Raw genomic sequence first — 16,594 nt, 5'->3', positions numbered from 1 at the left:
GGAGTAGGGGAGGCCCCCTCTCCTCCAGGAGTCATTCAATGGGTTGAGGTGACCTCTAACCTTTTTGGGGTTGGGTGCTTGAGGTTGACCCCCCAGCTCTGCCATATTGTCAATGAAAAAGAACAAATCGGATAAAAGATCTATCTATACAGTAGGAGGGAGAAATGTTCAAAGCTTTGTCGCTCTGCCAGTTTCTGGTCATCATCAAAGGGGACACAGAGGACATGCTCAGTATGCTATCATCAAATAGTGTTGTCTCCGTAGGACAGTCTTTCAATCAGTATTATATGTATGTGTTTGAAATAGAATACTGTGGATCTGTGTACGTCAACTTTACCATTTCAAAAGGAAACAAACATGATAAAGATCAAGATTCTTTAAAAAAAAAAAGTTTATTGGCTTTTAAAACCACTTTAAAAATCTCACCAGTGAGTACTTTCCATTGAAAAAAAAAGAAACATGAATGTTTTGTTTTGCCATATTAACAAGCTACTGTACATATGACACATTACACCAGACAACAACAGAGGGAGGGAGCTTCTTCTACTGGTAGGAATGAACAGGATAGTCAAACTGAGTTGGTACTGGCTCAGGGTCAGTCAGAACTCACAACGTACAGAGTAGAGTCACTGCTTGATGGAACCATAGAATCATTAGAACTCATTCTAATTCTATAGTTGGAACTCGTGTACATCTAAAGATGGAGGTGCATTTTCCTTCATTCAAAGATTTAATTCAAATATCAGTGCCTTATAGTAGTAATGCCAAAAATCTTGATTTTTTTTTTAAAAACAACATATTTCTTTACAAATGCTACATTAAAAAAAGTATGTGAAAATAAAAACATAAATCCATCATTAACGAAACAGCTCCATACACACAGAACAATATTAACTTATATTAAGTAAACAGCCCACAATGTAAAATAATGTAACTTACTGTAATTAAGTTAACTACAGTAACACTGCCAGTCAGGTTCTACAGTAAGACTGCCAGTCAGGTACTACAGTAACACTGCCAGTCAGGTATTACAGTAAGACTGCCAGTCAGGTACTACAGTAACACTGCCAGTCAGGTATTACAGTAACACTGCCAGTCAGGTACTACAGTAACACTGCCAGTCAGGTATTACAGTAAGACTGCCAGTCAGGTACTACAGTAACACTGCCAGTCAGGTATTACAGTAACACTGCCAGTCAGGTATTACAGTAAGACTGCCAGTCAGGTATTACAGTAAGACTGCCAGTCAGGTACTACAGTAACACTGCCAGTCAGGTATTACAGTAAGACTGCCAGTCAGGTACTACAGTAACACTACCAGTCAGGTACACAGAGCCAGCCCTTACCACAGCAGACAGTGGTTACCTTAATAAGTGTGCGTTCGAAAAGGCACCCTATTCCCTATGTAGTGCACTACTACAGTTCTGACCAGGTAAAAAAGTAGTGTACTAATATAGGCAATAGGGTGCCATTTTGGAGGCACCTAACAATTCAAAGTAGTAGGATAGAAATCATGAACACATGCACGCCTACGTACTACTGTCATTTTTTTAAACACAATGAAACATGTAGGTTTTTAAACGTTTAAAAAAAGAATCATTTTAAACAATTTAATTTTTCCTTAACGCTTAGATTATATTCTCGTGGATGAGAATGAGTAAATCTCACTGAGATCATTATTAATGCACTTTTTTTTCTCTTTTTTTTTGTTGCTACATGACAATTACAGTAGTCATTTTCTACATGACAATTCTTTCTTAGATCATAAAAAATATTTTTGTTGTTTGTTGTTGTTTGTTGTTGTTGTTTGTTGTTGTTGTTGTTTGTTGTTGTTGTTGTTGTTGTTGCGGGCCTTCATTTCGTCATTCCCTCGTGACATTTGTCCGTTATAAGGTTTGTGACAAAGCCATGTTTCATATCATAGAAATTTAGTGCAATAAAAAGTGAACCTACAAAGTTTTGTTTGTTGAAAACATGAACACAATGTCTATAGAATCGATGATGTTGCAGAAATGTACGCAACCAGCTAATATATATATATATATATATGTATATATATATATATCATATAACTCTTGATTTTTTTCTTCTTCTTATCAATAAACCATGCTATTGTTCTCGCTCAGAGCACACATCAGAGACCTATTATTATCATTATTATTATAATAATTACCTTTGAAAGGAAAGTCAAAACACATCAGCAAACCAGAGACCAAACAGACAGCATTACTTTTACAAATACATCGAGGAGCCAGAAATGCAACACACAACAACACAGTCTCTATTATCTTGACTAATATACATTTAGCTTTTTTTTCTTCTCCTTTAATGGCACATAGACTTACTTAGCTAGAATGATGGCCATAATATAGTAGTCTTTTTTTTCTCTTCTTGATACATTACATTTCTATGTATCTACCCTATTTACAAATTAATGGAGCTTTAATTTTGACTATGACTTTTACCACAATAACAATAGCCAAAATTCAAGCAAATCATCCTATTATAATCACATAGCTGGCTGGCTAGCAGTGATGGTTTCAACAACATGCTGTCTGGCCCAGTTTTGCCTAAGCAACAACAAGGACCTCTGCCATTTCATATACGTTTACATGCTGTCTGGCCCAGTGTTTCCTTAGCAACAACAAGGACCTCCGCCATTTCATATACGTTTACATGCTGTCTGGCCCAGTGTTTCCTTAGCAACAACAAGGACCTCCGCCATTTCATATACGTTTACATGCTGTCTGGCCCAGTGTTTCCTTAGCAACAACAAGGACCTCCGCCATTTCATATACGTTTACATGCTGTCTGGCCCAGTGTTTCCTTAGCAACAACAAGGACCTCCGCCATTTCATATACGTTTTCATGCTGTCTGGCCCAGTGTTTCCTTAGCAACAACAATGACCTCCGCTATTTCATATACGTTTACATGCTGTCTGGCCCAGTGTTTCCTTAGCAACAACAAGGACCTCTGCCATTTCATATACGTTTACATGCTGTCTGGCCCAGTGTTTCCTTAGCAACAACAAGGACCTCTGCTATTTCATATACGTTTACATGCTGTCTGGCCCAGTGTTTCCTTAGCAACAACAAGGACCTCCGCCATTTCATATACGTTTACATGCTGTCTGGCACAGTGTTTCCTTAGCAACAACAAGGACCTCCGCCATTTCATATACGTTTACATGCTGTCTGGCCCAGTGTTTCCTTAGCAACAACAAGGACCTCTGCCATTTCATATACGTTTACATGCTGTCTGGCCCAGTGTTTCCTTAGCAACAACAAGGACCTCTGCTATTTCATATACGTTTACATGCTGTCTGGCCCAGTGTTTCCTTAGCAACAACAAGGACCTCCGCCATTTCATATACGTTTACATGCTGTCTGGCACAGTGTTTCCTTAGCAACAACAAGGACCTCCGCCATTTCATATACGTTTACATGCTGTCTGGCCCAGTGTTTCCTTAGCAACATGCTGTACATGGATTTTTCAAAGCTTCTCCTCTTTTCTTTTCTCCCCCCCAAAATGAAACAAAACTTATACAGCGTGTTCCAAATGGCACCCTAAAATGGCACCCTATTCTCTAAATAGTGCACTACTTTAGACCAAGGTCCTATGTGTCCTGGTCAAAATCAAGTGCACTATATAGAGTGCTATTGAGGACGTACACCAAGTTATATCTGTTTCTTTTCACTGATAACATAAGTCTTTAGGAGTGCATGGATGATTACAAATCCCATGTATAACAACCTCCTACGATATTACAACTTCTAACGTAAAATTCGGTTATTTTTAAACAACTGCTTTTCTTTGGTGTGGAAATAAGGCTGGATCTCCGGGAAAGACAATCACGATTCGTTTTGTATCTAGATCTTAAAGTTGACATCATCAAACTCCAGAAACCAAATCTATGCAACTATCTTCTTCGCAGCCTCTGTTGCCTTCAATGACATATTTAGCCATCGCCATACCATTTATATAACCAGGCGTCCCAAATGGCACCCTATTCCCTATATAGTGCACTACTTTAGACCAGAGCCCTATGGCAGCCTATTCCCTATATAGTGCACTACTTTAGACCATGACCCATAGCCAAATGGCACCCTATTCCCTATGTAGTGCACTACTTTAGACCATGGCCCATAGCTAAATGGCACCCTATTCCCTATGTAGTGCACTACTTTTGGACCAGGGCCCTGATCAAAAGTAATGCACTATAAAGGGAATAAGGTGATATTCGGGACGTGGACAATATTTTTTTTCAAGCCTGTGAGAAACACACCATGGCCACTAAAACGTGTGTCTGCCTGTTCCGACACTACTGTCCATCTACAACTGATACTAAGTAAGGGCACACTCAGTGTGGGTTGTTTTATACAGTATGGATGCATTAAGTGACCCTGCAAATAAACAAAGGAACCATAAGAAATAGTATTGAAAACATGATCAGAGTTTAAACAGCTGCCTTGATATGAACAGTGAAGCTCTGGTTCTAGATCCAGAATCTGTTTGGTTCTAGAATCGCTTCTAGAATGTGCAGATTCTATGTACTACTATACTATTATATACAGTCTGTCTGTAAAGATGGTGTAAGGCCTTGGACTTATCAATAAGAAATAAGGCAGTCAAGTTTGTTGTTGCTTCCCTTCCTAGGAGTGACATATTGTTTCTTCCCCAGATAGACTACCAGCACTAGCAAATCATCTAATCTTCCTCCCATTTCCACATACGGAACGGTACAAGTAGCATAGGCTTTGAGATTTAAGATTTCACTGTGGGATAACGCTGTTCAGATATGAACCAGTACAATTGATTTGGTATAATGATAATGTATGATGAAGATAATGTCTTAAATTCAGCACCTGGTAGCTCCCGGATGGTTGCTACCCATTGAGTGTTTGGATATGGCAAGGCCATGTAATGCACATGTCATTAAGTTGCCTAATAAGTCCAATATTGTATTTTTCGGGTTTGGATTCCCTTTTGAAACACACTCTTCTAAAACAGGATACAACATCTCACAGAAAACATTTTTTTGGTGAAGTTCATTTTTGATTGTGTGATTGTGTGATTGTGTGATTGTGTGATTGTGTGATTGTGTGATTGTGTGATTGTGTGTGTCAGAGTGTATTAAGTGATGTATTAGGTGATTTCAGAACATATTGCATTGTTGAATGAGTAGACAATTAAAATGTAAGATAAGGTTTAACTTTGTGGTATTCATCAAACCTTGAGAAATCTTATCCCTTTCAACAAGTCTGCCACTGAAATGCCTACGCGGGCCCTGGCCAAAAGGCGGGCCCTGGCCAAAAGGCGGGCCCTGGAACAAAAGGCGGGCCCTGGAACAAAAGCAGTGTACTATGTAGGCAATAAGCATCCATTCATTTTCAGATGCAGCCCATTGTCTCACGGGAATGCTTTAAAATACCATCTAATACTTGAAATGCACTCATTTCTGATCTCATTGGAAGGTGAAATTAAGTGGTACTGTGAATCCGATAACAACAAAAAACAGAGGGAGGGAGAGGGTTAGGCTAACAGTGCTATAAAGCAGCATGTCAGTAGGAGAGGGTTAGGCTAACAGTGCTATAAAGCAGCATGTCAGTAGGAGAGGGTTAGGCTAACAGTGCTATAAAGCAGTGTGTCAGTGGGAGAGGGTTAGGCTAACAGTGCTATAAAGCAGCGTGTCAGTAGGAGAGGGTTAGGCTAACAGTGCTATAAAGCAGTGTGTCAGTGGGAGAGGGTTAGGCTAACAGTGCTATAAAGCAGTGTGTCAGTAGGAGAGGGTTAGGCTAACAGTGCTATAAAGCAGCGTGCCAGTAGGAGAGGGTTAGGCTAACAGTGCTATAAAGCAGCGTGTCAGTAGGAGAGGGTTAGGCTAACAGTGCTATAAAGCAGTGTGTCAGTGGGAGAGGGTTAGGCTAACAGTGCTATAAAGCAGCGTGTCAGTAGGAGAGGGTTAGGCTAACAGTGCTATAAAGCAGTGTGTCAGTGGGAGAGGGTTAGGCTAACAGTGCTATAAAGCAGTGTGTCAGTAGGAGAGGGTTAGGCTAACAGTGCTATAAAGCAGTGTGTCAGTAGGAGAGGGTTAGGCTAACAGTGCTATAAAGCAGCGTGTCAGTAGGAGAGGGTTAGGCTAACAGTGCTATAAAGCAGTGTGTCAGTGGGAGAGGGTTAGGCTAACAGTGCTATAAAGCAGCGTGTCAGTAGGAGAGGGTTAGGCTAACAGTGCTATAAAGCAGCATGTCAGTAGGAGAGGGTTAGGCTAACAGTGCTATAAAGCAGCGTGTCAGTAGGAGAGGGTTAGGCTAACAGTGCTATAAAGCAGCATGTCAGTAGGAGAGGGTTAGGCTAACAGTGCTATAAAGCAGCGTGTCAGTAGGAGAGGGTTAGGCTAACAGTGCTATAAAGCAGTGTGTCAGTGGGAGAGGGTTAGGCTAACAGTGCTATAAAGCAGTGTGTCAGTAGGAGAGGGTTAGGCTAACAGTGCTATAAAGCAGAGTGTCAGTAGGAGAGGGTTAGGCTAACAGTGCTATAAAGCAGCATGTCAGTAGGAGAGGGTTAGGCTAACAGTGCTATAAAGCAGTGTGTCAGTGGGAGAGGGTTAGGCTAACAGTGCTATAAAGCAGTGTGTCAGTGGGAGAGGGTTAGGCTAACAGTGCTATAAAGCAGTGTGTCAGTAGGAGAGGGTTAGGCTAACAGTGCTATAAAGCAGAGTGTCAGTAGGAGAGGGTTAGGCTAACAGTGCTATAAAGCAGCATGTCAGTAGGAGAGGGTTAGGCTAACAGTGCTATAAAGCAGCATGTCAGTAGGAGAGGGTTAGGCTAACAGTGCTATAAAGCAGCATGTCAGTAGGAGAGGGTTAGGCTAACAGTGCTATAAAGCAGCATGTCAGAAGGAGAGGGTTAGGCTAACAGTGCTATAAAGCAGCATGTCAGTAGGAGAGGGTTAGGCTAACAGTGCTATAAAGCAGCATGTCAGTAGGAGAGGGTTAGGCTAACAGTGCTATAAAGCAGCGTGTCAGTAGGAGAGGGTTAGGCTAACAGTGCTATAAAGCAGCATGTCAGTAGGAGAGGGTTAGGCTAACAGTGCTATAAAGCAGCATGTCAGTAGGAGAGGGTTAGGCTAACAGTGCTATAAAGCAGCATGTCAGTAGGAGAGGGTTAGGCTAACAGTGCTATAAAGCAGCATGTCAGTAGGAGAGGGTTAGGCTAACAGTGCTATAAAGCAGCATGTCAGTAGGAGAGGGTTAGGCTAACAGTGCTATAAAGCAGTGTGTCAGTAGGAGAGGGTTAGGCTAACAGTGCTATAAAGCAGCGTGTCAGTAGGAGAGGGTTAGGCTAACAGTGCTATAAAGCAGCGTGCCAGTAGGAGAGGGTTAGGCTAACAGTGCTATAAAGCAGTGTGTCAGTAGGAGAGGGTTAGGCTAACAGTGCTATAAAGCAGTGTGTCAGTAGGAGAGGGTTAGGCTAACAGTGCTATAAAGCAGCGTGGCAGTAGGAGAGGGTTAGGCTAACAGTGCTATAAAGCAGTGTGTCAGTAGGAGAGGGTTAGGCTAACAGTGCTATAAAGCAGTGTGTCAGTAGGAGGGGGTTAGGCTAACAGTGCTATAAAGCAGCGTGTCAGTAGGAGAGGGTTAGGCTAACAGTGCTATAAAGCAGTGTGTCAGTAGGAGAGGGTTAGGCTAACAGTGCTATAAAGCAGTGTGTCAGTAGGAGAGGGTTAGGCTAACAGTGCTATAAAGCAGTGTGTCAGAGGGAGAGGGTTAGGCTAACAGTGCTATAAAGCAGTGTGTCAGTGGGAGAGGGTTAGGCTAACAGTGCTATAAAGCAGTGTGTCAGTAGGAGAGGGTTAGGCTAACAGTGCTATAAAGCAGCATGTCAGTAGGAGAGGGTTAGGCTAACAGTGCTATAAAGCAGTGTGTCAGTAGGAGAGGGTTAGGCTAACAGTGCTATAAAGCAGCATGTCAGTAGGAGAGGGTTAGGCTAACAGTGCTATAAAGCAGCGTGTCAGAAGGAGAGGGTTAGGCTAACAGTGCTATAAAGCAGCATGTCAGTAGGAGAGGGTTAGGCTAACAGTGCTATAAAGCAGCATGTCAGTAGGAGAGGGTTAGGCTAACAGTGCTATAAAGCAGCATGTCAGTAGGAGAGGGTTAGGCTAACAGTGCTATAAAGCAGTGTGTCAGTAGGAGAGGGTTAGGCTAACAGTGCTATAAAGCAGCGTGTCAGTAGGAGAGGGTTAGGCTAACAGTGCTATAAAGCAGCGTGCCAGTAGGAGAGGGTTAGGCTAACAGTGCTATAAAGCAGTGTGTCAGTAGGAGAGGGTTAGGCTAACAGTGCTATAAAGCAGTGTGTCAGTAGGAGAGGGTTAGGCTAACAGTGCTATAAAGCAGCGTGGCAGTAGGAGAGGGTTAGGCTAACAGTGCTATAAAGCAGTGTGTCAGTAGGAGAGGGTTAGGCTAACAGTGCTATAAAGCAGTGTGTCAGTAGGAGGGGGTTAGGCTAACAGTGCTATAAAGCAGCGTGTCAGTAGGAGAGGGTTAGGCTAACAGTGCTATAAAGCAGTGTGTCAGTAGGAGAGGGTTAGGCTAACAGTGCTATAAAGCAGTGTGTCAGTAGGAGAGGGTTAGGCTAACAGTGCTATAAAGCAGTGTGTCAGTAGGAGAGGGTTAGGCTAACAGTGCTATAAAGCAGTGTGTCAGTAGGAGAGGGTTAGGCTAACAGTGCTATAAAGCAGCGTGCCAGTAGGAGAGGGTTAGGCTAACAGTGCTATAAAGCAGTGTGTCAGTAGGAGAGGGTTAGGCTGGCACTTTTCATTGGACAAATGGCCAAGAGTCCAGTAGTTTCTTCCCCAAAAAACAGTAATAAATAAACAGATATACAGAGCATTCGGAAAGTATTCAGACCCCTTGACCTTTTCCACATTACATTACAGCCTTATTCTAAAATGGATTAAATAAAAAAATGTTCTCATCAATCTACACACAATACCTCATAATGACAAAGCGGAAACAGGTTTTTTTTTTGTGTGCAAATTTATAAAATAAAAAAAACTGAAATACGTTATTTATATAAGTATTAAGACCCTTTGCTATGAGACTCGGAATTGAGCTCAGGTGCATCCTGTTTCCATTGATCATCCTTGAGATGTTTCTACAACTTGATTTGAGTCCACCTGTGGTAAATTCAATTGATTGGACATGTTTTGGAAAGGCACACACCTCTCTATATAAGGTCCCACAGTTCAAAGTGCGAGTCAGAGCAAAAACCAAGCCACAGGATTGTGTCGAGGCACAGGATTTGGGGAAGCATACCAAAAAATGTCTGCGCATCCAAGATCCCCAAGAACACAGTGGCCTCCCATCATTCTTAAATGGAAGAAGTTTGGAACCACCAAGACTCTTCATAGAGCTGGCCACCCGGCCAAACTGAGAAATCAGGGGAGAAGGGCCTTGGTCAGGGAGGTGACCAAGAACCCGATGGTCGCTCCGACAGAGCTCCAGAGTTTCTCTGTGGAGATGGGAGAACCTTCCAGAAGGACAACTTTCTCTGCAGCACTCCACCAATCAGGCCTTTATGGTAGAATGGCCAGACGGAAGCCACTCCACAGTAAAAGGCACATAACAGCCCGCTTGGAGTTTGCCAAAAGGCACCTAAAGGACGCAGACCATGAAAAATAAAATTCTATGGTCTGATGAAACCAAGATTGAACTCTTTGGCCTGAATGCCAAGCGTCACGTTTGGAGGAAACCTCCACCATCTCTACGGTGAAGCATGGTGCTGGCAGCATCATGCTGTTGGTCGTTTTTCAGAGGCAGCGACTGGGAGACTAGTCAGGATCGAGGGAAAGATGAACAGAGCAAAGTACAGAGATCCTTGATGAAAACCTGCTCCAGAGCGATCAGGACCTCAGACTGGGGCGAAGTTTCACCTTCCAATGGGACAACGACCCTAAGCACACAGCCAAGACAACGCAGGAGTGGCTTAGGGGACAAGTCTGTGAATGTCCTCGAGTGGCCTAGCCAGAGCTTGGACTTAAACCCGAGAGAACACCTCTGGAGAGACCTGAAGATAGCTGTACCGCAACGATCCCCATCCAGCCTGACAGAGCTTGAGAGGATCTGCTGAGAAGAATGGGAGAAACTCCCCTAATACAGGTGTGCCATACTTGTAGTGTCATAACCAAGAAGACTCGAGGCTGTAATCGCTGCCAAAGGTGCTTCAACAAAGTACTGAGTAAAGGGTCTGAATACTTATGTCAATGTAATATTTTGGTATTTGTCATTATGGGGTATTGTGATGTCATTATGGGGTTTTGTGATGTCATTATGGGTTATTGTGTGTAAATTGATGGGGGGAAATAAACAATCCATTTTAGAAAAATAATGTTAACGTAACAAAACGTGTAAAAAGTGAAGGGGTCTGAATATTTTCCCAAATATACTGTATACAAATTACTCACAGTTCAAAACAAAAGCCAACAAAATGAAAACCATAAATACTTATTTAAAAATACTGGTTTGCATTTGAAATGGCATCCTATTCCCTATATTTAGTGCACTTCGTTTGACCAGGCCCTATGGGTCGACCCTATGGACCCTGATGAAAAGTAGTGCACTATGTAGGGAATGAGCATCCATTTGGGATGCGTCCAATAACGACATTAGCCCAACATCTCTACGGTAGTAGGCTGGTCTTTGCTCTCTAGCCAGTCGAACGAGGAGTTCACAGTATCACTACATATCTGCTGAAACAGAGGATCGTTCTTCAGCTCTTCCAGTGTGGCGTCTTCGTACTGTTCTTGCTGCTGATTGGATGGATTGAACAGGAGGTTGGCGTCCAGTGTGTTCAGGTCAGTGATGCTGTTGGAAAGGTCGGAGGTCAACCTGATGTCATTGGTGAAGTCGGACACCACGGCGGCATTAAGCTCTGACGCCACCTGACCGACCAGTTGAGAGCTGGGGTTGAGGCCTTCAGCGTCAACGTTGAGGCCGTCATCACCTAACAGGTCTTTAACAGTGTTGTTGAAGTCTAGCTGTTGCTGGGCGTCATCCTCCTGTTGCTGCTGGGTGGGGGTGGGCTGGAGGAGTACCTGGGACTGGGTCTGGAGAAGCTGGAGCTGGGGATGGGGACTCTGGAGCAGTCTAGCCTGGGATTGGAGCTGGGTCTGGGTCTGGAGAAGCTGGAGCCCACCCTGGTGCTGGGGATGGGGACTCTGGAGCAGTCTAGCCTGGGATTGGAGCTGGGTCTGGGTCTGGAGCTCTTGGAGGCCCTGGATCTGCTGGAGCTCCAGGTCCACATTCTCACCAGGACCTGATTGTGCTTGGTTGTCTCCAGAGGAGAAGCTCACACCCCCCCCGCCTCCTCCAGTGCTGGTGAGGTAGCTCCCATGCTGCTGGAGGTCGAAGGAGGCAGGGCTGGAGCTGACGGTCTGCAGCTGAAGGTGGGATTGGTGGGTGTTACCTCCTCCCCTTCCGGTTGTGAAGCTCCCATTGGTGGCCTGGCTCTGAGACTGGGTCTCCAGCATCTGGGTGAGGTTCATGCGGGCAGTGTAGTTGGAGGGGAAGTTGTTGATGCCCAGGCCCCTGACTGTGTCGTCCACGCCAGAGTCCAGCTTACTCAAGAGGACGTTGGTGATCTTATTGGCGTTACTCTGGTTCTGTCCCTGGATGGCCTGCATCTCTACAGGAAGCAGCTCCATCTCCACAACGCTCTGCATCATGATGTTTAAGGGCACCGATTGGCTGCGCTGGGCCATGCTGTGGAGGTTACTGCCCACCGATTGGCTATTGGACAGGAAGCTGAGTATCTCGGAGGAGGTCATGGGGGAGCTGAAAGGGGAGACGACCAATTGAGTGGTTGTGCCAGTGCCGGGTGTTGTGCCGGTGCCGCTGAAGGTCCTCTGGCGGACGGCGGGGCTGACGCTACGGCAACGGAACGTCCCGCCCCCCGACGATGAGGCTCCGCCCTTGTTGTCTAAAGGAGCGGGCACAGCAAATCTCTCATCCTGTTTGGTTGGAGTGTTGGTGGGCGTGGTCGACACGCTGGTCATCTGCTGTTGCACCGGGGAGATGGGAGAGAAGTGTTCGCCATCCTGCAGTCTGGACTGAGACTGGAAAGACTGGCCACTGTGGCCCGGAACAGCGAAGGCGTGCGGCTTACGGAAATGGTCATCGACTAGATCCTGGTAACTAGGCAGGAGTCCACCAAGGCTGTGGTTAGAGATGGATAACCCGGAACCTGGCCCTGCTCCGACTCCTCCAGTAGCTTCAGTACCACTACTGTTGTAGCGGTTGTTGATCCACTCCAGTTTAGCCTTATCTGGGTGAGTGGCCATGGGTCTTTGCATGGGCTTGATGGGACTGGAGGAGACAGACACCACGGAGGCATCGTGGTAACCCCCTGCCATGCTGGAGTTGATAGGGGTGAAGGCAAACGGGTTCCTGCACTCCACCGGGCTGGGAGGGATGCCGCTAGAACAGTTAGACAGAGCGCTTATAGGGGTGTGTCGGCCTCCTAGAGGCCCCTCCACGGGCGTGATAGGGGCCATGCTGTGATGGCAACAGGGGCTCTCTCTGGTCAGCCCGTGCCCACCGAGAGTCATCTCGGTGGGGGTCGGGGTTGGAGTCGGGGTGGGAGTTGGGGTGGGAGTCTGGATGGGGGTTGTGCTGCTATGGGCAGACTGGTAGAAAGAGGAACTATCCCCCTGGTGGTGAGTGTTGAGGATGGACCCCTGGGGGCCCCCAGGCTGGCCCTGGAGAGAGATATTATCCACACAGCTACTGAACAACGGCTGGAGGCCCTTCAGCTTCATCTGTTCTTCCATCTGAACCAGTTCCTCCACTATGCTGTCCTGGGTCATATCGTCATCGTTAAAGGAGAAGTAGTTCATGGTGGAGCCGTGCTGGGAGGCCGAGGAGGCAAAGTCCACCATCTCCTGGTGAAGGCCAGATAACTGATCAGAGGAGTCTGAGGTCTGGGACATGATGTTTGGGAGTTGGTGTTGGTTCATGGTGGAGCCCAGGGCCTGCTGCTTGGTGTGGTCTGCTGGTATCTAGAATTGAAAAAATCAGAATAGAACTTTATTGACCATCAGAGGAGGGACAATGTTTCATTGACATTACCCTACAAGGATTTTTTTAAATTTCACCTTTATTTAACCAGGTACGCCAGTCGAGAACAAGTTCTCATTTACAACTGTGACCATGGCCAAGATAAAGCAAAGCAGTGCGACACAAAACAACAACACAGAGTTACACAGAGTTACACGTGGAGTAAACAAAACATACAGGCAATAACGCAATAGGAAAAAAAGTATATATACAAGTGTGTGTTCAAATGAGGTAGGCAAGAGGATGATTAAAAACGGTGCGTTACATTTGAATCGGTGTCCGGTGTTAAAATATTGTGGAATGACATAACTTTTCTAAACTCTTATCTATTTAAAAACAATTAGCACTATACATAGACATAGAGGAGCCACACATATAAACTGTGTTGGAATACTCAGACTAACTGCACTAACCTCACTAACCTAAGTACTATTTGTGACATACATTGGGTATGTAATATGCTTATTGGTCAAAGAGTGGATTTAGTTAGTATGCCAAAAGTTCCCGGATGTCATATACTACATTCACCAAAATACGAAGTATACAAGCAGTGGACACTATTTCCGTGCTTTTAGGGCCCATAATGCAATTCTTCATAAAAATGGGCGTGGCTTCACAATGTTTTCAGATTTGAAGAAAATGGCGGAAAATATGCAGACTGACGAGAACGGATACAAATTCATTTGCTTTAAATAAGTTTTCAAATAAGTTACCTTACACATTATGTGTAAGCTATGCTAGCCTTACGAAACGCATAGCATATCATTACAGTAGTATGTACCGGGTATGTTAGCTAGCTACCTAACGTTAGTTGGCTACTAAGGGTGCGTTAGTAAAATCAGAGCGTTGTCAGATTGTCCGTTTGTAAATTCAAAGCGTTTTGCTCTCGGAGTGCACGCTGGACGCTCTGGCCGAAGAGTAGGGTTGATCCGAGTTTTCTGACCTCACAACAGACAGTCAAGCACCCAAGCTAACTTTATAACGTTGGCTAGCATGCTAGCTTCTTCCAGACACAAATGAGAGAACACCTCTCTCTGGCCATTTAACCCACCCTAGCAGAGCTGGTTAGGCTGTTTTCATGTTATCCAGAGCGTTGGTGACTGTAACTGTGCTGCTGGAAACAATTTAATTACGTTTTTTTGCCAACGTTTACTGACACCAGCCATATTCAATGGGTGTTGAGTGTTTGTAAATTTGCCAGTTATTCTACACTTTTGGCACACTCAGACGAGAGTGCTCTGAAATCGGAGTAGATATGTTACGGTTTTCTTCCTGGGAAGGAGAGGACGACCAAAATGCAGCGTGGTTATGGTTGAAATCGGAATAGATAGCCAGAGTTCATTTACAAACGCAACCTATTGACTTAGTTGTTCAAGTCATTCTTAGCTCAGCGGTAGCTTAGTGGTGTAGTCATTTGTGCGTTCTTAATGGACATCTTTAATGAAGTCGTAAAATGTCTAGCTAGTCATTTGTTATGCTAACAAGCTAGCAGTAAGTTGCATAGCAACAGCATTAACTTCCGGTAGACGGGCGAACCGCTAGTACGCTCAACTGAAAGGATACAGTTTGTTTACAGTATACTAATAGTATATAATATGTAGTATATACGCATTAAGTACGTAGTACACAGTATGGGTATTCGAACACAGCTATAGACTCACATTCTGACTGAAGGTCTGTTTCTGCAGCTCTTCCGGGTGCCCCGCAACTGACTCCTCCCACATTGTGCTCTTTATATCCCCCATCACAGAAACAGAGGCCCCAGATTGTTGCTGTGCTCCTACCGCCATCGCAGAGACAGAGGCCTCAGATTGTTGCTGTGCTCCAACCGCCATCGCAGAAACAGAGGCCTCAGATTGATGCTGTGCTCCTACCGCCATCGCAGAAACAGAGGCCTCAGATTGATGCTGTGCTCCTACCGCCATCGCAGAGACAGAGGCCTCAGATTGTTGCTGTGCTCCAACCGCCATCGCAGAAACAGAGGCCTCAGATTGATGCTGTGCTCCTACCGCCATTGCAGAAACAGAGGCCTCAGATTGATGCTGCTGCTCAGACACTGCGGTGGTGGTGCTATCAGGGGCTGCAGTGCTGCTGGTGTGACTGCTGACAGTGCTTAGTGTTAGTCCTCGAGAGGACGGGTCTTCACGTTTCACTACCAGCAACGAGGAGACCTGTGGCTTCACACTGACGACAGCCTGCGAGGAAGAGAGGGAGGAGATGTCTGCGTTCGTGACAGGCGAGTCGGACAGCGCCAAGATCTTCGTGGGCACTAGGTGTTGTTTCACCGTCACTCGACAGGGGGCACTCTCAGGTCTGGCCGGAGTGCCAGGTCTAGCTGGAACCCATGGTTTGGGGTCAAAGGTCACACTCAAAGGCTGCTGGGAGATGAAGACGCGCTTCACAGGGATGACGTGGGAGGAATCCAGCCCGGGGCCGGCCCGCTTCCTGGGGCTCTTGACCCCAAACGAGGAGTCTTTAGGGGACAATAAGGTAACAGCCGACGAGCCATTGGACGAGGAGGACATTCCGCTGACGTTAGGAGTATTTTGATTGGCCGAGGGAGCAACGGTCAGATACAAAGGACTTTCTTGATGACAGGTGGTGGCGATGATGCTCTTATTGCTGTCCTGCTGAGGCCCCGCCCACTTGATCGCTGCATTGGTGGCAGCAGCTGGAGGAGAGGTGGAGGAGAATGAGACGCTTTTGGTCCTAGCGGTCACTCTGTCAGGTCCTGGTGAGCATTTGACCATAAGCGAGGGTTCGCTGGCCGCCCGGTACTTGGTGGCTCTCTCTGGACCTTTGGCCCCACAGGGGGACTGCTTTATGGTGCTCCGTTTATCAGAGTTACAGCCCGGGTTATTATCAGTGATGATGGCCTCAGGGACCACTGTGGGAATAGGGGTGGAGGGTGGGGCGCCAGGCCATGCTGCAGGGGACTGGGGGGTGGCTAGGGCTGGGGGGCCTCCCTGGCTCTGTCCCTGTTGCTGGACCTCCTCTAGGGCAGCGATGGTGGTAAAGGTGGTGGTGGTGGTGGTGGTTCCCACCCCGGCCGAGGCTGGCCTGAGGACCATACTGTTACTGCTGGTACTGAGAGTGTTGCTAGGGGCCAGGGAGATGGCGGTCATCTTGACAACGTGGTGGGTCTTCATGGGGCTGTTTGTGATGAGCAGGGTGGGGGGCGAACGCAGGGTGATGGCCCCTGTGGCTGAGGGCTTGGGGAGGATCTGGGGGTACCTGTGGATCCAGGAGATGGAAATAGATTAATACAAACTACAGATTTCGTGTTAATTAATGTCTATTAGACAGTGTCAATTTAACCAGCAGAACAATAATGCATTACCCTGAACCTGAACCCCGCTGAAACTATACCCAACTTAACCCTTGTTCCTGAACCTTACCTTAACCCCGCTGAAACTATACCCAACTTAACCCTTGTTCCTGAACCTTACCTTAACCCCGCTGAAACTATACCCAACTTC

The 16,594-nt window shown here is 45.8% G+C and overlaps 1 protein-coding gene across 50 annotated transcripts in view; it reads right to left on the bottom strand.

The window, feature by feature from the left end:
- Positions 1–373: 373 nt before the first annotated feature.
- Positions 374–16,594, bottom strand: part of LOC118359376 (DNA-binding protein RFX7-like) — a 28,916-nt gene continuing 12,695 nt past the window's right edge. Inside the window, exons 10-13 of one of the 50 annotated variants that reach the window (XR_008080813.1) lie at positions 14,777–16,349; positions 3,165–13,057; positions 2,973–3,036; positions 374–2,844 (exon numbers count right to left, since the gene is read on the bottom strand). Coding sequence is in view for 1 of the 50 variants with exons in the window: in XM_035737928.2 (XP_035593821.2) it covers positions 10,667–13,057; positions 14,777–16,349 (3,964 nt within the window). In the remaining 49 variants the exon portion in view is untranslated. Of the gene's footprint in view, positions 13,058–14,776; positions 16,350–16,594 lie in introns of all 50 variants that reach the window. The other 49 variants (XR_008080821.1, XR_008080828.1, XR_008080816.1 and 46 more) reach the window with 49 other exon arrangements.

The sequence above is a fragment of the Oncorhynchus keta genome, chromosome 26 (genome assembly GCF_023373465.1).
Source record: "Oncorhynchus keta strain PuntledgeMale-10-30-2019 chromosome 26, Oket_V2, whole genome shotgun sequence".
Classification (NCBI taxonomy): Eukaryota; Metazoa; Chordata; class Actinopteri; order Salmoniformes; family Salmonidae; genus Oncorhynchus; species Oncorhynchus keta.
Note: the sequence above shows the minus strand (reverse complement) of the source record. Positions and strands in the feature narration are given on the sequence as shown.